At 38.7% G+C, this 24351-nt stretch overlaps 1 protein-coding gene across 1 annotated transcript in view; it reads left to right on the forward strand.

Annotated features, from left to right (window-relative positions):
• The first annotated feature begins 551 nt into the window (after positions 1 to 551).
• The window catches only part of SUSD5 (sushi domain containing 5), a 40227-nt gene continuing 16427 nt past the window's right edge, over positions 552 to 24351 (forward strand). The window contains exons 1-3 of the mRNA XM_027676133.1: positions 552 to 660; positions 9432 to 9609; positions 22383 to 22501. Of these exons, the coding sequence (XP_027531934.1) occupies positions 567 to 660; positions 9432 to 9609; positions 22383 to 22501 (391 nt within the window). The 5' untranslated portion in view covers positions 552 to 566. The remainder of the gene's footprint in view (positions 661 to 9431; positions 9610 to 22382; positions 22502 to 24351) is intronic.

Raw genomic sequence — 24351 nt, forward strand, 5'->3', positions numbered from 1 at the left:
GCAAGGCACTGCTGGCTGATTTCACGTTGGAGAGAGGAAAACACTCCCCACGTCTGCACCCGTCCCTCTGGAGATGCACAGCTAAGCCCACAAACTCACCACGTGCCAGTGCCAGCTATCTAGCTGCCCTTCTCCTCTCATCCAGGGGTTTCTTCTCGTCGCTTGTCCTTTCCCCCCCTTTTCTCTCCCTCCTGGCTTTTACATTTCTTCCACCGTGATCCATTAGGTATTTACCAGCAGGATAATGTGACTTTTCACACCGGCTCTCCGTCTGCACTGCCCTGCAGCCGGGACTGGATAAAGCCTCTCCCAGCCCCAGCTGGCTGGACATCTCCCCCCCACCTTCCCCTCCCCTTCACACTACCCAAGCCAAGGATTCCTCTCTCCCTCCCTCTTTCTTTTTCCACCCCTCCCGCCTTCAGTGCAAGCCCAAGACGCAGGATCCTGCCGAAGGAAAGTGCTCCTTGAAATCATCACCGCGGACCCCGCTGCGAAAGTGCAGAGGAGGAGAGAGAAAACGCCTCGGCAGCCAACCTCCTGCGGCTGAGGGCTTTGCAAACAGGGCAATGGCTCTAGGCTCTCAGAGATCCTCTCTCACCTTTCTCCAGGGTGTGGGATCTGTCTTCTTCATTCTTCAGATCATCTCTGTTCAGGCTGATGGTGAGTCTCCCATTCAGTTTGGGCTGGGTTGCTATGGCTGGAATGAGAGCTGTATGTTGAAACGTGTTATTGCAAAAAAAAAACCAAAACAAACAAACAAAAAACTTTTTTTTTTTTTTAATAAGAAGCTTAAATACACTTCCCAGTTTGGGTTAGGAAACTTCTGATTCAGAGGTTTTTGAGACTCTACAAAAATCCTAGGGTTAAGCAGAAAAAGGAAATAAGATCTCAAAAGGGTAAAATTATTTTATTACAACAAAATGACAGGACAGTGAACTTTTCCAGAGGAAATAAGAATAATAAAACAAAGCCAGAACACGACTAAGAAGACTCAACTATGTTTTAGGAAACGTCTTTTCTCTGAAGAACTTCCTCATCTGCCCACTTCAGATGCCCTGCGATGTCAATTTATTCGGGTAGGTTCTTGAGAAAGGGAAAACAAAAAGTGAAAAACTTTCATAACATTTTCTGTTCAGTGCCACACACGCTGAAGATGCCTGCCCACCTTTCTGCACATGAGTTTCATCTGCACTTCACTGCTGAGGGATGTGCTCAGAACAGGAATTTGGCTGAAGCACCGGCTGCTGGTTACTCTGAAATGGGACTTTTTACTCACTGATGGTAATCCTGAATAGCTGCATCCCTTGAAAGTTTCCAGTAGCCTTTGGCCTTTTGATGATTCAGCCTGTGATAATGATGACCACCTTGCCTTAGCAAAAACACGATTTATTTTTGAAACCACTGCATCTTTTCCTGGGAGAGCAATGCTGAGTGGTCACATTTTTCCACTTTCACAGCTGTGATAGATTTATGCCTGATCTCAGGATTTTTTTATTTCAATGCACTAATCCTTTTCCATTGATGTTTGCTGCATTATTCCAGAGAACAGATCTTAAACACTGTAAGGCAACAAAAACCTCTTTTTGTTTGTTCTCAGAGAATTTTCCTGTTTAACTTAAATTTATTTCAGCTGGTGACAAAGTATGGCAAAGGAAAGGGAAAAAATTAATCTTGCCTGTACTTCCCACCGTTTTTGTGTAAAGTACCATTTATACAGCACAACTCTGTCTTGTAAATTTGAAGAAAATTACTTTTTATTAAACATTAAAAAAAAAAAAAGAAATACATCAGGAAACTGCACTGCGTTGCAATAGGTAAAACTGCAATTCTGTTTTAGGATATACTCCTTCCCCAGCAAAATACCTCTGAAATGAAGGAAGAGGGGAAAAGCATACCCATGAAAAAGAGTTCTCCATAGAACTTAAGGAGGCAGGACAGGAATAATAATTTCTGTTGCTAACAGTGCTTCATCTGAAAAATCCCCTTGTTTTTTCAGGAGCACCCTTCAATTTATTATTTCTGTAGAATTAATGTCATCATCTAAAAGAGAAACAGGTATCCTCTAAAAGAGAAAGGAGAAAAAATATTGGAGATCTTTTTAAAGCAGAGTTCATGACAGATTTTAATGATCATTCAACAGTTTGTCAGATTTACTTCACACATTGTAAAGCATTTTTAAGAACTAAAGGGTAGAATATCTGAAGTACATTACAGTTGTCATGCATTACTATAATACTGTTGTTTCCATTTTTATTTAAATTCCGAGTAGCATTGTGAAAAATGTGTAAGTCTGTTCTTAACTTGATTTTCAGTGGGTTTTCCTGGTATTAATATTCAAGCAAATAACTATAACACTGTCCTATAAGCCATCTGGGTTATTATACAGTAAAACAGAAGAAAACAACGTATGTGGACTTTAAAATTTACGCCTATGTATTTAAGAAGATCTGAGAGGATGAAACAGGATTAATACTTTCTTTTATAACAGATTCTAGCCTGACACAGACAGAAACCACTTTCTCATTTGTTAAGTTGTAGGTGAAAATGTAATTGTGCTAGTCTCTAATACCCACAAATGTCACTTAAGTGCCAAAGGACCATTCTGGGTGACACATATGTGCTTGTGTATTTGTTATTTTTAACTAAAGGTACCTGAATGTTTTGCAAACCACTGAAGGGATTTTGAATTTGCCTTGTAAAAAAAATTGTGAAATTCAGACTGGCCCCTGTTATAGTCAAACCTCTGAAACTGATTACAATATATTTCTCTGAGGAAGACTTTTTCTTTATTATCTCACACACAAATAATGACAGAGAGTAGGCAATAAAACTAGAGGCCATTGAGGTCTGGTGAAGGTGCAAAGCCCTAAAGCTTAATTGATCTCTTTTGACCAGTATTTACCACAGCACATATTGCTGTAGCACAGATAGACTCCAGAAAGACTGAAATAAATGCCGACATAAAATGTAGCTTTCGTTTCACTTCGCAGCTTTTTTATACAATTGAAATGTGCTTTCTCATAGCTGTTCAGGTCCAGGTCAGATGGACAGAAGGCTCCCTGAGGGCTTGTTCCTGCCCTGATGGACCATGGAGTGCCACTACTGTTAGTGCGGTTACTGGAGAATAATATGAGTTGTTGTAGCAGTTCTCAGTGGTACCAGTGCGAGGGGGTTAACATTTCTTTGAATTTGTGCTGGACTAGGAGAACAAGGATGTGACTTCCTGCATCCTGCACAGGAGTTGCCTCTGCTTTTTTTTCCTCCCTATTTTGCCTTTTTATGGCTGCTAAAGTATGCATACGTATGAACCATAGTTTTCTGAAGAGTACTTGCTCTGAGACTGAGAGAATGCCAGGAGAGGATGATGGCAATTCATCTACCCTACCAAGACACTCCTGAATTGAAAAAAATGTGCTAATTTCCAAACTTTATTAGTTGTTCCAAAGTGGAGTTGGTCTGTTGGCTAAATTTGGCTTACATGAAAACCCTATTGGTCAAGTCAGTCATCTGGTAGTGTTCACACTATAGTGACTGCAGAGGTTGCAAGGCAAAGGATCCAGAATGCAGAAAGCTAGGAACAAACAGGTGAGGATCTGAGATACATGCTTCTGACTAGAAACTGTTGATGTCCAAAGCAGAAAAAAAACCCTACTGTAGTCCTTCCTTTGTCTTGTTTTGTATCCTTTTTTCAAGCAAAGGAAAAAAAAAAAAGCATATTTTTTCTCTTCTGCTCTCTCTAGATGCTCACATTTGAGTAGCAGGTGTCTAAGCATTTCAGACTTCTGCTGTCAAAACAACGCAGATTCTTCCACAAAAATTCCAACTATTTGATCCTAAAGTGTGCAGTAAAATCAAAACTTAGGCTCCAACTGAGTTTAGCTGAGGAGGAACACAAAGGTGGCCTCTTGATTTTGCTATTTTTTTGATGAGGTAATATTTTTTGAATTTAAGAAGACATCATTCACTTTAGTTTCTCAAAGAAATAAACTCCACAGTCATGAACACTAAGTAGAAGCGGTAGCTAACCAAATCTCTGTACTGAATCCTTCACCCTTACTGTTACAATCAAGGCCGTTGTTACACACACCCATAGAAATGGAAATTAAACTGCTCTTGAGGTACAGAAGTGTCCTTCCCTTCCTCTGCTCTCTTTACCTAATTTGGCGTTTTTAACATTCAAGTAAAAATGTATTGGGACCCCTGGTGGCCTAGTGGTTAGCATGCAGGACTCTCACTGCTACGACCCAGGTTCGATTCCTCGGTCCCCTGGGCAGATGGAGCCCGTTAGCCCTGTGAGGCCATCCATCTATGAGAAGGTCACTCTAAACAAACCTACGTCCTGAGGACCTCACTGCCATTGTCCAAGCTTGCTTGGCCCCGGCAGATGATAATAATAATAATAACGGCCAGTCTTCGCGAATGAAGATTTTGGGAAAGGTCTTTTACCTTTCCAGCCTGCGCAATGGATTTTTTAGGTGAGACACAGCCTGCGCTGAACTGAGCCCACCCTTTAATCCTAAGGTTCATCTGCCGGGGCCAAGCAAGCTTGGACAATGGCAGTGAGGTCCTCAGGACGGAGGTTTGTTTAGAGTGACCTTCTCATAGATGGATGGCCTTACAGGGCTAACGGGCCCGGGGGACCGGGGATTCGAACCTGGGTCGCAGCAGTGAGAGTCCTGCATGCTAACCACTAGGCCACCAGGGGTCCCGGCAGATGAACCTTAGGATTAAAGGGTGGGCTCAGTTCAGCGCAGGCTGTGTCTCACCTAAAAAATCCATTGCGCAGGCTGGAAAGGTAAAAGACCTTTCCCAAAATCTTCATTCGCGAAGACTGGCCATTATTATTAAAAATGTATTAGACTCCACATTTGCACATCTTTCACCCCATTTATTTTGTTGAAACTGATTAGTTTTTATCCTTTTAGCTAGGAAGTGTCATGCCATGAGATTAGCACACTGGGCACACCTTTTAAAGTGTTTTCATATTATATTATTTGTGAGAGACATTCTTACTTCAGAGTATATTTGGCTATGCAGTTTTATGTTCCTTCTTCAAGCATAATGCAAATCCTGCCAAACACATGGAGAAATTTGAATTCATTTCAGTGGGCTTTCAGCTGTGCCTGTGCACCTCAAAAGAACTTATTGTGTCTGTTACTGTAATAGAATAAATTAGACAAACTCTCTTCTTAATAACCAAGAGAATTTTGCTAAAGCCATTGACATTCCACAAAATATGAAGGTTTTGGGCTGGTTTTATTTTTGAAGGATTTTGTTTTTAGACTTCCATATATTTGATTATTAATGGCTCTTTAATCTTGAAAAAATAATAAGGATCAGTTGTTAGAAGCTGAGTTTAGGAAAATTTGGAGCTGGAAATAAGGTGGAGTGAGAGTAATGAACCATTGGAACAGTTTACTATAAGATGTGCTGTAAATTCTCCATTACTTGGAGGCATTGAATCATGACTAGATGCATGTTGAAAAGACATGCTCTAGTTCAACCATGAATTTTTGGACTTGATGGTGGAATTATTGGGGGAAATCTACAGTCTAGTTATGCAGGAATTTAACAAGGTGATAAAAACGCTTCCTAGAAGCCCTGAGATCTCTATTTTCAATCAGAATATATTGGGCTACTCTTAAGTAAAAACTATATTAATCTATTTCTTGTTTACAAAGTTTTAGTGCAAAAATTAATTAAAATATTATCAATATATCAAAATATAATAAAATTCCATAATAATAATAATGATCAGATAATGGTGGAGGCTAGCAATATAATACAGGTTAGCCACTAAAGAGAGAATCTCTTTGATTTCAAATATGAGTTTTCCATCAGAACTATGAATCCAGCTGATAATTAGCAGTTGGAAGAATTATGTCTTATTATTTATGTCTTATCATTGACATTAAAAACTTTTTCACTGGTTTCAAATGGGAATCTGAAAGAACCTTACTGCGACAAGGATATTTTTCATTCTGAACCCACTAAACTCAAAATGTTAATTAAGCCTCCCGAGAAATATTACTTTGTGGATTAATCTTGATCTTTAAACCATAGGGACTTGCTTTGTTTAGAAAGGCTTCAGAAAAATACATAGAGTTTTTGTAACAACTTTCTACCCCACCTGTGGGGGTGAAAACATTATGGGTAAAAGGTTACAGGTCAAAAATGAAGGAAGAGAGCTGAGAGGAAACTCAGACATGGTGGCTGTTCAGAGGTGCCACAACCAAAGGCATACTACATTCTTCATGTAGATATGATCCTTGATCCTGTGTCTTATGAAAATATACAGCAGTCTCATTTTTAAAAAAGAATGACAACACATCTCTTGATACTATCTCAGAGAGAAAACTGATTTCAACTACCCCAATGGAAAAAATTACTGTAATTTCATCAAGTATGTGAGACAAATGTTTTCTAAGAAATTTTTCATTAAAACTAGCAGTGATAAAAATGTTACAAATAATTAACCAGAATCCTTAGATTCCCTTAGATTGAAAATGATACCACTTTTGAGACAGAAAGTGAGAAAAACTCAATACATCAATATCTTGAGCATGTGAGCCATGACACCATAAGGTGCAGAATTCAATTCAGTGTTGCAGCCTTTTTTATTTAAGAGGATTTCCTGTTTTGATGCACTTTTGTATTTTTCCTATTACCATGCTAGCGTGTCTCCTGTATATTTTTCCTGTAAATGCCCCTCAGTAGTGTGACACATCTCAGGATATTGAGGATCCAGCTATTCCATTGGTCAAGCATCTGATAAGTGAACCTTACATCCCACAATATTTTCTAGGTAAGAAATTAGGCAAAACCAGAGGACAAATCTTTAAAACTGGACAGATGGCCATAGAGTTTCTAAAACTTTGGAGAAGATTCATAGTTTGATCTGTTAAGCAGGTCAGCCTTCTTTATCCACTTCTGGCTAAACAGAATTTCCTATAAAGCAGCTCACTGTAATTTTCCCAACCAGCACGTCTTTCCTAGCTTACCCTAAAATCCACTTGTGTATATAATTTGAACATCCCAGATAGCTTTACAAATGACAAGACTCTGTTTTGAATCAGCATCTTCATAGGTTCTAGTAAGAAGTTAGTGTATCTTAAGCACTAGCAAACACATAAAAGCAGTTAGGGAAAGCTGTCTCAGCCTCTGTCTTGGATATCTGAACTCCTCTAAAAATGTAATTGTTGATTATTGGTGAAAAGACTAAATTATTAACTCAATTTCTTCTGACTGTATCTGGATGGAACTACATGCTTAATCATTTTCCTTTCTTTAAGTCTTCTAATTGAAATACTAATAGCTGGAAAATAAAGGTTACTGCCATGTCAAACTAACATTGATGATTTACATCACATACTATGCAAATTTATATGTCTTTGATGACACATCTCAATCCTGATGGTCAAGTGGTGAAATGTAGAATGTGGATGTTTTTAGAACGTAGAGTTTTTTATTTGGGACAAAGCCTCAGCAAAGCATTACATTTGATCTCTAATTTCCTTTAGGAACAAAGCTGTTTCGCAACTTTGGAATGGTTGTTTAAAACCATCATCTTTCTGCTTATACTATCTCTCTCCCTCGGCCATGCATACTTCGCTAGTCTGTTCATGGCTTTAGAAACAGGAGCTGTGACATTAGTGTCATGGCCATTATTTGGGATATTTTGCAAAGAAACCTGATGCTTGTGCACTTAGGAATGTAAAGGCTTGCTTCTTTCACTACTTTGTGTAAATTCCCCTGTTCTGATTACAGTTCATTATATTGATTGCAGTTGAGAATCAAGAGACAATGTAATCTACTGGTTAGGATACTGATCTGGGCTTCTGGTTGTATTCCTTGGTCAACTACTGTTAACTGCCTGAGAAAATCACTCTGGGAACTTTGAATTTCTATTCCTTCTCATAGCTGTTTGCCCTGCTTATTTAAATTGCCATCTGTCCAAGTTGGAAGGATTTCTTACTGTGCACATGTAGAATTCCCATCAAAGTAGGAATTTTCATCAGTACCCATCTGCACTTGCTAACTAATGTAAACACAAAAACCATGTTTACTTGAAAGAAACTTTACATTTTTTGATGTAAGACTATGATTCTTCTAGTGGGTTCAGCTGTGCACAGGTGAGAACAGAAAGCTCTCAGGGACAGACCTACCCTGTGTAAGTTCCCTGTATTTAGGATTAGAGTTAGATTTATCAATTTATCAAAATAATATGTGGTGGGGGTGGCACTTGGTACAGAATCAGGCAGAATCAGTCTGAAGGATTTCTAATATTGGTCAACACATCCTATGAGTGAGAAGCTAACTACATAATGAACACTCAGTATGTGCTGGAAGCTATGTATTCCTATAATCACTACGGCTAATCCACTTTGGAAATGAGATATAAGTAAGTGTTTCCAGGCATTTACTGAATGAACAGTGCTTAAAAATTGTCTTCCTGCACCTACAAGCAAATTCAATCTGTATCTTTGCAATTTAGAAGTTATTCTGACTTATGTATCATCAGAAAAGGTAGGTATGGCAACTCTAATGTCAGCACTGTAAACTGCCTCATTGTTTATTTCTTTTTCTGGAGACACCCAGCTAATACGTTTATTCCATAACCCAGTAACTGCTCTAGTGTCATTGCCAAAAACACAATTGCTTTGTTTCCAGTTGCCAAAACCTCTAACTTTCACCCATACAGCTTTCATGGTGTTAGATAAATAAAAGTAAAATAAACCAAACTGAACATATAAATAACACCAATAAATTGTTATGCTAAACATGTTCTCATGCTCATTCAAAAAAAAAAGCCTTCCATTAAGAAAAAATTTTGTCTGTCTTTCTAAAAAGACATGATAAAAAAGTAGTTTGTATTTAGACTCAAGTTGTCATATACTGATATAATTTTGATTTTAGAGAAAGTATAAGTATAAATCTCAGTACTTTATATACTATATAAAGTATATATTTCTACATGAGAGACTGGGTTGCAATACTAGCTTTTAAACATGTGCTTACTCTATAGGTGTAGCTGTTATAAAGTAACTGTAAAATGTTTAGCAATGAATTCCAGTGTTAGTAGCCTACAAGAGATGTTCTGACTTTGACTATATATGTGCATATGAGAGAGTGTCATGCTTTCTTTCTCCAGATCTTAAGGATAGACCTACAGAGCAAGACAAGCTTCTCCTATGAGCTAGGAATGAGTAGCCATACTTGGTTTTCTGTTGGTGAACAAAATTAAAAGAAAAGGTAACACAAAGATACTTACAGTCTTGATAAAATTACCCATTTCAAAAGGTAGGTTGCATATTAAAATAAACTTAGTAAAAGCATGGAGACTTTATTTGGTGATAATTTGCAATATTTCTGTTGAATATGTATTGAGCATAATTCCATGACGAATGGCATATCCTTTCTTGGTGTTGCAGGGAAAGTGTTTGCACTTGAGTCCAAGAACAACTCTCAGGGTCTGGATTTAGCTGAAGCTGAGAAAGCTTGTGTTGACCTGAGCGCTCGCTTAGCAACTGCAGAAGAACTGAAAAGGGCTGTTAAGGACTGTTCTTTTGCTGGCTGCACCACGGGATGGCTCGCCAGTGGCTCCGCCGGGTAAGGACAACAGCATAACACTTTCTGAGAAGTATGAATGACAGTTGTTAAGCAAGTTTTTCCTCCTTGACTAAGAATATAACTGAAAAACTGGCCACAATTCAAGCACCATGACATATAGTGAAATATGCTGCTGTCCCTCCAAGGATTAATTTTTTACAGCTAGTATTGCAAGCACACAAATCTTCATCGGTCTCAGATTATATATTTCACAGCTTTGAGGCAATTTCCTCTTCTTTCCTTCTGAATTACCTCACTATGGTCCCTGTTTTCTTGGCCTGTAGTGGGGTGCTGAGCCCTAAATAAGCTTGCAGGTTGAGGGCACAGTGCTGCAGCTAGCATCAGTGCTCCTGCTGACTCTGTTATTCTCCGCTATTTAAGAAGCTCAGCAAGTTGAACTTCTCATGGAAATCATGTATCTGCCTTAGGTATTGACCTATGCCTGAACAATAGGCACGTTCAAATAGGTACAGCTTTAGGTGCACTTAGATATGATAACACATGTGTGGTATAGAGTTTGTTGAGAGAGCCCACCAGGGAACTGATGTTGTCCCTCAATGTGTTTGAGGCAGCTCAGGGGACTTGGGCAGCTCAGGTGGCTTAGCACTAGGATGAGCTTTGCCTTGCACTACAGATAATGTTGCAAGGCGTGATGGCCTGACACAGCCCCCTCCATGAAGCATTGTTGCTCCTGTAGAGACCAATTTAAAACAGGAATGTAGAGGTGTCCTGTGGTGGAAACCGCTTCCCTCTGTTGATCATAGTTTCATGAGGCTACAGTCAACCTTCACAAGTACTCCAGAGGTCCCACCTACTTCCAGTGGAATTCAAAATTTTGAGAACGTATGTCCACACAGGTGCAGCTATGTGCCAGAACCAGTATGGCCCTGACACAGTGCCACTCTGCTGTGGCTGATAAGGGCTTCCCAAACTCAATCTATCTCATTCCAGTCTTGCACAGAACTGGCCATATGTGACTGCACTGGGCCAAGCACTTACATCCTAACTGTCCAGTCTGTTCAAAAATTAAAGTCTTCACAGCATGCCTCAGGAACAGGTAGACAGGCTTCATAGTTGACAAAGGGATCAAATCATGGCATGAATGTCTCATGTCCCTGAAGCTGGGACCATACAGGAAAAGGTAGATATATTCCCAGAAGGAGTATATCTAATCTATTGTCAATGTTCAGTGGTGATGAAGTTTTGTTTTATCAAAATACTGTTTTGAAGTTCCCAAACTTTAGAGTGTTACTGGATTTTGTGACAGTTATCAGTCACTTAAGTAAGCATCAGCATTTCTGTATTTTTAGTGATAAAATTCCCAAAGGACAAAAAATTGCTGCTATTAAATGAAAGGCAGTACTTAAACAATTTCAAGCAAAAGCAACTATTTTCAGTGATTCTCATTTTTCCCAGGTGAAAAATCATTTGAAAATTTGTATGTACTTTTAATCTTTAAAAAAAAAATCCAGAAATCTCTCAGTATATAAGACAGTGATCTAAACCCTAAACATTTTTTTCTTAAGACAGTTGCTGACATGTTACACAGGCTAAAGACCCAGGAAAACAAACAACTCTAAGAAGTGCATGGCAAAGTTGTAGGTAGGGTCTTTTATGTAACTTCTGTATTCTGGAAGTAAGGAATGATGACAGGTAGGAGAAAATCAGCCCTTTTTTATCTAAGCAATACCACTAGTTAGTCCTGTGAGATCCTTAATTAATTACTGCAGGCACTGGAGTTACAACTATTGATAGAGGAGGTGTGGACCTACCCCTGAATATCCTCAATATCAAAACTGTGTACAGTGATAAAAACACATCATACTAATGGGAAGGAAAGGAAGATTTTTCATCTCTTCCAACTTACCATACACATTCCTCCAGTAAGCTGTCCTTAGTACGGAAGTCTCTAAACTATTTATCAGAAAGAACATTGTGGGGGCACATCAGCACACCTCTGCTGTGCATTCACCACATCTGACCTTCACTGGAGAGCTTCACCAGAGAGAAGTTCTGTGGAGCTGGAATTTTATACTCTGGGGCTATTTTACCCATGGCTGGGCAAGCACCAGGAAGTATGTTACTTGGTTCGTTGAACTGTATATTTTTGACTCTGGGGAAAAATAGAAACTGTATAATGCCTAAAAAGGCTATACTGGTTTCATTGATAGTTAATGCAGCTCTGGAGAAAGAAACGAGCCGTCGAGTGCAAAGTATGCAAGTGGGACAAAGTTGTTCAAGTTGAACAAGTTCAAGTTGAATATAGAGATTTATAGAGGGATTTAGGTGAACAGGCAAAATTATTCCAAATGGAGTTCAATGATAATACATACAGGGGAAACATGCAATCTACTTGAAAATATCTTCATAGGGTTCTGACTTACCTCTATCAGTCCACCAAAGATGTGAGGACATCACTATGAACAGCACAAAGAAAACCACTGTCAGACTGCAGCTGTAGTAAAAATAGACAAACAAACAAGCAAACAAAGAAGCTGCTAGAGTGCTTATGGAATGGGATGGAGAATATGAAAAAAACGTATACTAATAGGTCAGTGTAAAAGCCTCCTTTGGAATATTATATGTATTGTTGTTACTGCATCTTAGGAAAGGTACTAAAGAGTCTCAAAAAAATGGCTCAAGAATGATAAAATGAATGGAAAAGCTATTAAGAATGGACTCAAAATATTTTACAAAATTATTTCATTTTTAAAATTTACCTATTCAATACTTCGGGCATTTACTTGATAAATGGAAACGTGACAGCAAGAATAGAGGATAGCTGATATACAGAAAAGCCTCAATCAGCTGATTTAACACAGAGAGGGGAAAGCAGGCTTCACAGCATGCCCAGAGGTTAGAGAAGTAGGGGAAATTATTTTCAAAATAAAGGACTCATCGTTGGACATGCCTTGTGTTATTTATCTAGATAGACCTCCACATCTTTGAATGAGAAGTGACCTCCCCACGTTTGCCAGGGCCACAACTGTTCAGGACTTTATAGGTTGGATCAAAAATCTTGGAATCCTGCCAGCAGCTGACTGGCATCCAGTGCAGATCACAGAGCTTTAGTCTAATATTCTCCCATATCCTTTTGGACTGTGTGCATCAGAAAGGAGATGAATAGGAGGGAATATGATAAAAGAAGTTCCTTATTTCAGAAAGAATGAAGTTTGGTTTGTTTATTTGGTGCCTGGAATGTATCCCAATCTTTCTCCTGAGGAAAAATGGATTAGACATTGGCAGTAGAAGTAAACACAAACAAATTATGTGAGTGAAGTCATTATAGTGTTACAGATTTTCTTACATGCTTCTACCCTCCTTTCACCACTTAGACTTAAAACTGAACAGGAGCTCTAGCAGACATCTAGCATTCCCTGCTAGATCCATTTTTCATGTTTTGTACAAGTCAGTGATTTGTTCACTTCTGATGGCTATTTTATGGTTTTAGGGAATAATCACAATCCCACTCCAAGTAAATATATCCATCACTGTTGGTTGTTGTGTCCTTACTATTATTTTTATGGCCAAATCAGGGCCTGGAAACCTGTGGGAGTTTTTCCTCTTATGACTTAGGCATATCACCGAGTCAGTGTGAGCGTGTTTATATTGCCTGCTCTCTGGGCTATACATCTTATATGGGCAAAGATGAGAATTTGGTCTAAAGAATCAGCCCAGTTTGGCTGAGTGTCAAATTAATTTCTGATGACTTGTGTGTAAATGCGGATCCATATGTAAGTATGCAAAGTTTTCAAGATTATAATGGAACACCTTCTGTTCACTTGTGGCCACCCAGCTCACTCCAAGCTACTTCTTACTGACCCACTGGAGGGACTGTTCCCTTCTCAGCCATGCAGGTAGATATGCTCATGTCTGGTCTATTTTAAGTCAGAAGTAAATAGAGTGGGCCACCAGCTACGTTAGGGTGCTAAAAACATTGCCCTGCAGAGAGTGATGCTCGTGGAAGAAGACACCAATCTTCTGATGGAGATGCTTGTGTTGCACTCTCTAACCCACTTCAGTCCCTGCAAACTGGGCTATCCCAAGCAGCAGGTCTTGACAAATATGATTCATTTCAACTGATGTAGAATGGAAATTGCTTAAACAAATAGATCCTTGCCAGCAAATCCAGAGACACAATAAACTGGGTGGTTTTGTGGTTTGAGCAGCCTGAGACAGAACCTCTTTCACAGGCATAAGGGGATGTTTTTGTCTTCCACTTTCAGTTGTTCATACCAACCCAATTCAGAGTTCAGGGCTCTTCGCACAGACAAGTCACTGGCAGGTCCAAGGACTTGGGAACTTTTCGAGAAGAGCCAATGACAAAGTTGTCAGGGGTAACTTCTTCCAGCAGCCCAGAAGAAATTCGTTTACAAGTCAGTCCTGACATGTGTAACTTATTATTATTACACATTGTTGCATTTCAGGAAATGAAATGTCGTTAGGCAAGTCTCATTTGTCAGATGAGCCCTAATAGCTATTTATACTAAAAATGACACTCTTATGACTTACTTGCATGTCAGACAAGTGAGTCAGTAAAACCATCAAGTAATCTGCCAGAATATAAATGGAAAAAAGGTGGCAGAGTTCTCTGAAAGGCTCTCACTGCTATCTTTTGAATTTAGACGTCATACTGGAAAACCTGGGCAGTGTGTCTTGTAGGGTCTTATATTCTTTTGTGGGGTTTTTGAAATTTGGAAAGTGAACACAACACAATTGGTCTTATGATCAACCCCGTGCACAGAGTATTAGAAAGCAGCTATTTATTTTGGAAATTGTTAAACATCCTCAAGAGCTTGTACTAATATATTCATAGCAAATTTACTCATTTCCATTGCTTTTCTAGGACTGAAAAGCTGAAGCTGTCCTATTCCCTATCCTGTTCCTTATTTGCCTACAAAAGAATGAAGCCATGTATCCCTCTATGACAGCTTTGAATCTCTGCATAGAATTTCAGTTCTATGATAGACCTCCTGCAGGGCTGTCAACCTGTTCCCTTGCATGAAATTGCCCTGGGCTGGTTCCTACCCAGGCCCTGGGGGATTTATTTCCGAGGGGATAACTCTGGAGTGAGTAAGCAGAATCAGCTAGAATAAGCTTTGCTGTGGAAGTCAGAAGGCTGGAGTTCTTTTCTTGGCTGACCACAGACCAGATGTTTGCTGCTAGGAAAATTACTTCATCTCTATTTTTCCTTCCTTTTGTTAGCAATTTGGGTTTTGCCCTGACTTGTATTGAATGCTTCTAGTGTTAAACACAACAGGGCCCTCATTGCAGATGACACCAGTGCGAAATGTAATAGTAACACTCAGAAATGGCATTTCACAAGACTACATCCTTCTATTTCTGCCTACTGCATAGGACTTGCCCAGCACCTGACAGTAGGGTAATAAAAGCACATTTCTTGGGAAAGAGAAAAAGCAATATCCATGGAATGAAACAAAGGGTTACTTGCCAACCCTTGCCAGTCCTCTCATCCATGTGTGTAAACCCTTGGACTTGTGGGTCCCTTGAAATTCATCCCAGTGTACATGCTAAAACAGCCCCAGTTGCTTATTTGCAGAGAAGCAGTCCTAGTGATACATCAATTTGGCAAGCTCTCTGTTTTATTTCAAGGCTGTGCTCTGCTGTCTGATGATAATGCATATGAATTTGCTCCCAGATGTGTTTGAGGCAGGTCAAGTAATTCCCTTCAACAGAAAAATCCAGACATAGCTGACAGGACACGGTCTAATTCAAAATGCTAAAGTTGCTTATGAAACTGTCTGAGGAGGTCTTGTACTCCAAAATGCCTTCATGTCACAACCTTTGGTCCCACACCTCTCAGCTGGTGTCACGCTCCGCTAGAAGATGACTTTGTTGTCTCGTTTCTTGTCAGCCATCTCAGAAAGTCTTATACAAAGTAATTGTACTTCAGGAAAAGGGATTTCTACATAAAACTCAGTCAAGAGACTTGAATTTAAGGTCTGGACTTGTCCAGTTTACTCCAAGGAATGGAGTGGACGTGAGCCACTTTGCATCAGCTTAGGGAGGTAGGAAGCAGGTCTTTTCTTAGCACAACCTGGGAAGACAGCATGGATAAAGCCACGGTTCTTGGAAAACACGCAGCCCAGTAGAAGAATTTTTTAGAAAATGTGCTTTTTGAGGAAAAACATCATAAAAAAAGAAAGTATATATTTTTGATGTATTTTCTAGGACAAGCACCCAAACCCCCACTTGCTAAACTGTAGCATCGTAGTCCTCAGAGTTGCTATTTACTCACATGTAACTTGCACCTTGAAATTGTATTTTTACTGGGAGGGTTTTTTTTCAACAAACTCTGAGGGATTTAGCAAAAGTTTAGCAGACTTTGACACAAAACGTAGGGGTTCACTTGTGAAATTAATTAATGCCAGAAGGTTAGAAATCATTCTTAAGACCAGGGAAAATCACAATATTGAGCAGGAAGGTAAGCCTGACTTCAGAGATGGAGTAACAGAAATGGGGTGCAATGCAACAGTATTGTATGAAAGCTGATAGGAATTTTTGCCTTTAACTAGCAATTCAGCTGGAAAAGGCAGAGTGGGAGAAAGACCTGGGTGTAGTCACAGAACACAGGACTGCAGTGAGCCTGTTGTAAAATAAAATAACTCACATGAAATTTGTGAGAAAAATAAATGCAGTCCTCCTAAAAGACATCCAAGAGAGAGAGGGCAATACTGAAGGGTTTGAACCAGGCACCAGTGAGACACCACCTACAATAGTGCAGTGTAATTCTTGGCATCCAACCTTGGGTCTGAACTCAGACTAGGACTAGTCCTAAAAAAGCCCCTCTCTTATCAAATGTGATTAAAGGTCATCAGTTTGTTTAGCTGAGCAAAATGAAGTCAGAAAGGGGATATACTTAGTCTTTCCAAATGCACAAGAGTAGCTAGTACCAGGGGTTTAACTTGTCAGATAGTTCTAATGAGGTTGATTTTCTAATTTTCAAAAGAGGTTCACCCATTTTGCCTTTTTTTTTTTTTAGAATCTCTGTTATGTTTTGTCCTATCTGAAAGAATTTTCTTTGAGAATTGAGCTTCTTTATAAATTAATAGCATTCAGAAAATATTATTGTATTTTTAAACCTTTTGATAACTAATCAGTAACATCTATTATGAAAGCCATGGATTAAACTGAAGCCCATAAAATGAAATTGGGTAAAACCAATTTTCTAGTGATGTATCTTTGAGCATCCAACTAGTCCAGGCGAGGAAGCAATGAGTCTCCTTTTCATGCACTAAGAAAGCTCAAATTATATGTACCTAGTGATATTGGAGTAAAATGACTATATAAAATCTTTCATACTAGGCTACAGTATAAAAATCTGCATGAATGGGCTATATTTATTTGATGAACAGAGGCCTCACTATTTCAGTAGTCATATGTACAATTTTAAGCACAAAAGGCTGCATTTTGGTGTATATTTTTAAGAATCTAAAGGATATTGGTTCTGCCTTGGTAAGACCTCCTTTTGACATTTCCAGTGGCAGTATTGCTGTTGGAATGTCTCTTCATGTCACACTTAGCAGCTGCTTTCTTTGGATTCCATCCAGCCAAAATTAGCCTCTATAGTTCCCAGTCAATGGACTTTCCAAAGCCCACCTGTGCTCCCCTTCACGACTTTTCAGGGAAATTTTCTTCCCTTTGGTAATCGTGAACATGTCATGTATATTTTATTCCTCATCAGAGCCAGCTTTCTAATTTGCAGTTTCTCAAACTACAGAACAGAAAGACTAAGAGTAAAAATCCCCTGGTTTGGCTTCCATACTACTGTTTGTTTTTTTTTCTCTTACCTAGTTACTGAAACACAAATGGTAAAGCTGACCTGTGAAAAAAATTAGCAGAAGATGTAAAAGATTTATCTTAATTAAGAAAAGTGATGAAGTTATTAACTTTCTAATTAGGGGAAGGTTTGTTATAGTTATAGTATGCTATGAACCAGACCTCCACAATGCCTTAGCTAACACATTGATGATGTTCTTCTGCGTGAATATATTCCTATGCAAGTTCATACTACTATGAATAAATGTCATAAGACCATTCTGACTCAGTTCAGTGAATTTATTGACTAAGACTACAAAACTTACAATCAACCGGCAGATAAAGTAGTGACTACAAAAAATCCCAGTCCCACCTACTGGTTTCTGTGCTGATGGATCACGCTTTGTCATATAAACTCAGCTGTTAACTCCATATGTTTTAACTTGGGCTTACTGAAAAATTTTCAAGTATTGCCTTGTAATTATCTTAGAAATGAAAAGTAGCTGTGGATACTACTACAAACAAAATTTATATAAAAATACTATGTGTCTATTAAAAATACCTTTTTTATACATACATACATACAATATACTAAATTAGGTATCATTACTACAGTTCGAGCATATTATCATGGCATATTTATTAGTACATATTATAAAATGGCATATTATGGCATACTGTGAAATAAATACTATTCATGCCAGTTTTTCTGCTGTTTTCTTCTTTGAACAGAGGAATTAGGAGAAAAGCAAAATATACCAGTTACTCATTGGTTACATAATACATTAGAAAAAATTTAAGCAGCACAAGAGTAAGCAGAAGGCTTATGGGAAGTCTGGTTCATCCTTTATTGTGCTGCAGGTTAGATTTTCTCCTTATGTGTGCACATGATAACTGCAGTATCTGAGTCATGGCACAGGAAAACAATGAGCAGCTTGGCCAACCTCTGATCTTTTTTTTTTTTGAGGTAGGTACAAAAGAAGGATTGTTAATTGTTCTTACTTGGATGAATGTGTTGTACAGCAGAAATTAAGCTGAGGTTCAACACACTGCAGAGTCTCCAGTTTCTGGTTTTCTCTATTGAGAGGAAAACTATGAAGCCAGTTGTCCTTCTTGGCTGGGTAGCAGGAGGTTGAGAAGATTCTCTGTAGTTTGTCTAGGAAACAAAGGAGACACCATCAAGCACCTTCCCACTTTCAATCAGAAAGCAGGGACTGTTGTTAATACCACTAAAACCCTCTCCTTTCCCAAATACATTTTTACCTTACTGGATAGTATATGGTACTTACACAGTCTATAGAGATAGTGTGTGTGACTGACTGATTGATTTTTATGCTGAGATTGTGAGTTCATGGCCATGTAAGGATAGTTTTCAGGGACACATGAATGTTTCAAGCAGATGTGTATCTCAGAAGATTATTATGAATGATCTGCAGTCTGAACTCAGTATGTTTCTTCTGAGCATGTTCTACCTTCGCAAGAGATCTCCACAGAAGGAACAACAAAATTTAATCTATTTCTTAACTACAAGGTACAAAATCAGGAAATTACATTTCTCTGAGCATCAGATGACATTGTATGCTGAGTAATGAGAAAGTCTGCTTAAGTTCAATTAATACATGAAAGTAGCAATAAATAGAATCAAAGTTCCCTACATGAATAGCTTTGTAGGTGGATGTATCCCCTAAAAAATTGTGAAGTGACATTCTCTCAGCCTTGCTGTATGCCGCAGTGCAAAAATTCAGAACATTAAAGAAACACAACCTCTCAGCAAAGGTGCCGAAAAGACTAGGAAAACTGTACAATTTTTTGTTCCTTATTTCAGCATGGCAATGCTGCTGCTGAAGAAATTTTAAAATATGTTTAAGTCTGAATTGATAGCCATTTTTCAGTCATGAAAAGTGTAGTGAAGTTAAGAGCATCAAACTCTACCTTTTAGAACGGAGACAAAAGTGTACCTATATATTTAAACTGTAATTATAGATTAAAAGTTAGCATTTTAGGATGTAGGGAAACCCTCAAGAACTCAGAGAAAAGAGACTATTATTGTGTATTTCTAGTCATACCTGAAGTCCTACCAACTGCAAAGAGACTATTTCTATGCCAAGAGCTTTGCAGATCTGATCATTAGACCCACTACTAAGAAATGCTGAGCACTCTTGAAGTTCAGCAGCCATAATACCTTACTGAAGATGTTTGCTTGCAGGACTGAGCTTGTGGTAGGAAACTACTGACAGAGAAGGAGGAATGAGAGATATGAAATAGATTTTTTTTCCTTCAGTTTTTTAGAATCATTATGGTGGGAAAAGATATCTGAGATAATCTAGTCCAATCATTAACCCAGCACTATGTCTTGAGTACAAGACAAGATTTCTTTCATTTCAGAAGAATTGCTTTAGAAAGCTTGCAGTTTTAATCAGTTCAAATTTAATATGACAACAATCCAAACTAAACTTCTAAGTAGCAGATTAATCAGGGTCTAGTCTGCTGTAGAAAAAAAAAGAAATAAACAGGAACAGCAATTTTTCAACTTCACGTAGGAAAAAAATTTAGTGAGAAATTTTTGTAAAAATCTTAATATAATTTAAAGCCTTTCTTATGTATAATGTTGAAACTATAGGCAAGGTACACCTTTGTAAATTTGGTCAGATTGGATAGCAGCTGAGAAATGTTCTTAAATGAATTAGCTAATTAATATATTATATCAACTACAAACTTGTAAAAAGAGGTGAGAAAAACTTGCTCTTTAAATCACAATCTTACACGTCAGCCAAATATCCTGTTTTGGATTACTTGATTACACCAGGGATGTGACACCCACGGATAACATTTTAGCTTGTTGAAGAACTGATAAAAAATTACAGTGCTTGGGCAGAAGCTAAATATATAAATATAGTAATTGGAATTAGAAATTAGAAATTTCAAGGTAACATTTTAAAAAAATTCTTCCAAGTGTCAGGAACTTTATTCCTTGATAGAACATAGAAATGGATGTGGCTTGATTTTCAGAGACCAGAATTTTATGATGGCAACAGTCTTCAAAATTGGTTTGGTTTGTTGGGTTTTTTGCTGTTGTTGTTGTTGTTGGTTTTGGGTGGTTTTGTTTTTGTTTGTTTGTTTGTTATTGGTTTTGTTTGTTTGGTTTGGTTTTGGGTTTGGTTTTTTTTTTTGAGTTGGGTTTTTTTCAAGAGACAGAGAGACCCTGAAGTCTAAAGTACACAACTGCAGACAAAAAGCATGTTTCTTTATAGACATATCACTGTCTACTTGGTGCTGCAAGGCCTAAGTGATCCAGGGACCTAAGCAAGTAATTATTGGAAAGATTAAGGTTGATAAGGCACTTTTTGAAGGGAGGCATAACTGTCTCATTCACTTAGACCTCGTAAGACCTGGTGGAACAATACATGAATACATACAGAAATTTTCTAATTGATTCTTCCAGTCATCTGAACTCATCTTGGCAGATCAAGTAATTTCTGTCTAGGTGCCTAATTACTGACTTAAAGATCTTGGACTTTAAATGCATTAAATTCCAAGATAACTTGATTTAAAACCTGTATGGACAATATTCACTTCAAGTGATTCCCCAAAAAATCAAGTGGAGTTTTCCTTACAAAGATATATATTTGATTTGGAATCGTAAAGGGGCTTTCAGCAGGGAATGACATCATGTCGTTTTCCAGAGCAGAAGTGTGGTAGGAACCATTCTGGTGCATAAGCATGACCACCACCATATCGCTTGTTTCATGTTGCTTTTGTTTGTTTATATTAAAAGAACATTAAATTTTCATATTTAACTACTCAAAATTAATACATGCTGGAATGAAGATAGTCTATACAACCATAATTCAGCCTATTTCTGTAAATCAGTTGTTATATATATTTAATTGCATAATCAGATATTGGGTTACCATTGGATCTTTTCCATGCTCAGTGAATGGGTATTTTATTCTATTTTATTTTATTTTACTTTATCTTATTTGTTTTTCCTCAAATTCAGTGCAGGACTGACAGCATATTAGTTCAACGATTGCAAAATATGAAATGATACATTTCCTTCACTGGAAGGATTCCTCTGTGGAAGGCATTTTCTTCTGGCTCTTGCTAGAATAGCTGACGGTGCAACACTTCTACAAGCCCGCTGTCCACAAAAATATAAACCCCTCACCATTAATATACAACTGCAAAAATTTGGACTGAATTCACTTTCCCAGCCTTTGTAACCTTTAATGTAACAGTAAAACCAGTGTTTTCTACAACAAACTCTCTTCTATTTGTTAGTTTTAAGCAGCCAGTACAGCTGAGAGAAGAAGACAATTAATAAACTCTTCCTTCATATTCAGCATCTACAGGGCTGTAAAACCGAATACAGACTTAAAACTTTTCTTCAAGCCTATGAGGGGCAATAGGACGGATTAGTTACTGCTGAGTACCAAACCAGAAGAAATGGAGTTTACACTAATGTGTGAAATTACTATTAAAAAACCCTCCGTTTTATTTCCAAGAACCCAAGACGAATTTTCTGAGCTTGCCTGTGTTAGCCTTTGAGCAGTTAAATATGCAACTTAATGGTTCTTTAATGTAAAATGCTAATGATTTATAATCTTTCAGATCAAACCTTGAGTTTTCCATTCATTTCTATCCAGGTGTCATTGGTGGGAATATGTACTGCTGAAATGTGAGAGAAGAATTTGGCCTTAAATACTCAGGGTCTAGGTCTGATATTTAGAAGTATTACAGAATATAATAAGATAAACATTCCTTATTGCTTCCTTTGCCTTGAAATGATCTACAGCAAACATTTTTTTAATTACTTCTATTTATCCCTTGGCTTCTTTTCATAGATCTTCCCACACTAATCTCTTATGTGCCATCTATGAAACAGTTAAGCTGAGGCTAAAGCCTGACTACTCTGATACAAAATCTTCAAATTTCATCTGCATGTACAACTCCAGAAATTTCTGATTATTTTTTCTTCTTCTTCTTTATTTTAGGACAATTATATGCAGAAAGACGGGCAGCAAACAGCAGAGCGTGAAAGCCATTGACGTTAAAATTGAAACCGATCCCTTTGTGAATGACCCATATGGTGCTTTTTGTGTAAAGGATGAAGGTCAGCACTGATATACTTTTGAAATAATTCACAGTCATTGCTATCTTGTAGCATTAAAAGTTTTGCATTCAATTTTTTCTACTGGTGAGAAGCAAAAAGGAAACGTAAAAAATAAATCTTTATAGTAATCACCCATGAAGTGAGCCAACTGCTGCAAAGACATTGTTGCAGCAAATAAATTGCATTATCTTTTGTCTTTGCTGCAGTTTAGCAAGTTCAAACAGCACTACTGACCCAGCAGAATCCATTTTGGTGTTCACAGAACATACTTTATGAAAAGGAATATATCTGGCACAAATATGATGGACGTGCCTGAAACATCTCTCTTACTCAGCACTGTAGCAGAATGTAATTTAGCAAGGTGATTTCAAGCCCCAAAACACCACATTGTTGAAAAGCCTTTGACACCATCTCCCATAGCATTCTCCTGAAAAAACTGTCAGCCCACAGCTTGGACAGAGGCACTCTGTGCTGGGTTAAGAACTGGCTGGAGGGCCGGGCCCAGAGAGTGATGGTGAATGGTGCTGCATCCAGTTGGCAGCCGATCACTAGTGGTGTCCCCCAGGGATCAGTGTTGGGCCCAGTTCTGCTTAATACCTTTATTGATGATCTGGATGAGGGGATTGAGTACACTATTAGCAAATTTGCAGATGACACTAAGCTGGGGGGGAGTGTCAAACAGCTGGAAGGCAGGAAGGCTCTGCAGAGGGACCTGGGCAGACTGAAGAGTTGGGCTGATTCCAATAGGATGAAGTTCAGCAAGGCCAAGTGCTGGGTCCTGCACAACAACCCCATGCAGCGCTACAGGCTGGGCACAGAGTGACTGGAGAGCAGCCAGGCAGAAAGGGCTCTGGGAGTTTGGACTGACAGGAAGGTGAACATGAGCCATCAGTGTGCCCAGGTGGCCAAGAAGGCCAATGGCATCCTGGCCTGTATCTGGAACAGTGTGGCCAACAGGACCAGGGAAGTGATTCTTCCCCTGTACTCAGTGCTGGTGAGGCCACACCTGGAGTACTGTGTCCAGCTCTGGGCCCCTCAGTTCAGGAAGGATATTGAGGTGCTGGAGCGGGTCCAGAGAAGAGCAACAAGGCTGGTGAAGGGACTCAGACACAGGTCCTATGAGGAGAGGCTGAGGGAGCTGGGGTTGTTTAGCCTGGAGAAGAGGAGGCTCAGGGGAGACCTCATCGCTCTCTACAACTACCTAAAAGGAGGTTGTAGCCAGGTGGGAGTTGGTCTCTTCTCCCAGGCAACTATCAGCAAGACAAGAGAGCATGGTCTTAAGCTGTGCCAGGAGAGGTTTAGGTTGGATATTAGGAAGAAATTTTTTACAGAGGGGCTAATCAGGCATTGGAATGGGCTGGGAAGTGGTGGATTCTCCGTCCCTGGAGGTTTTTAAGATGAGATTGGATGTGGCACTTAGTGCCATGGTCTAGTAATCACGGTGGTAGTGGATCAAGGGTTGAACTTGATGATCTCAGAGGTCCTTTCCAACCCAGCTGATTCTATGATTCTATGATTCTATGATATCCATCAGTACACAACATTTGTATGCAAATAACGCCATTGCCTCCATTTTAGTGCTGTTTTGGGTTTTTTTTCTTTGTTAACAAGTGTAGACCAGCCTATCAGGGACTCTGATAGATCATGGATGATTCTGGAAACCAAACTATTTCCAATGTAAGTTGATGCTTTGATTTTTTGACATTAAAATGCCAGAACCCACAAGCAAAGATGAATTCTGAAGGCAAAAAGTAAATTGTTACTGATTGTGTAAAGAAGTTTGGGAACCCCTGAAGCAGACTGTTGATGTCCGCAGTGAGTTTTTGTATCCCATTTCCAAGAAAAGCAAG

The sequence above is a fragment of the Neopelma chrysocephalum genome, unplaced genomic scaffold (assembly GCF_003984885.1).
Source record: "Neopelma chrysocephalum unplaced genomic scaffold, ASM398488v2 Primary Assembly neopelma1_26, whole genome shotgun sequence".
Classification (NCBI taxonomy): domain Eukaryota; kingdom Metazoa; phylum Chordata; class Aves; order Passeriformes; family Pipridae; genus Neopelma; species Neopelma chrysocephalum.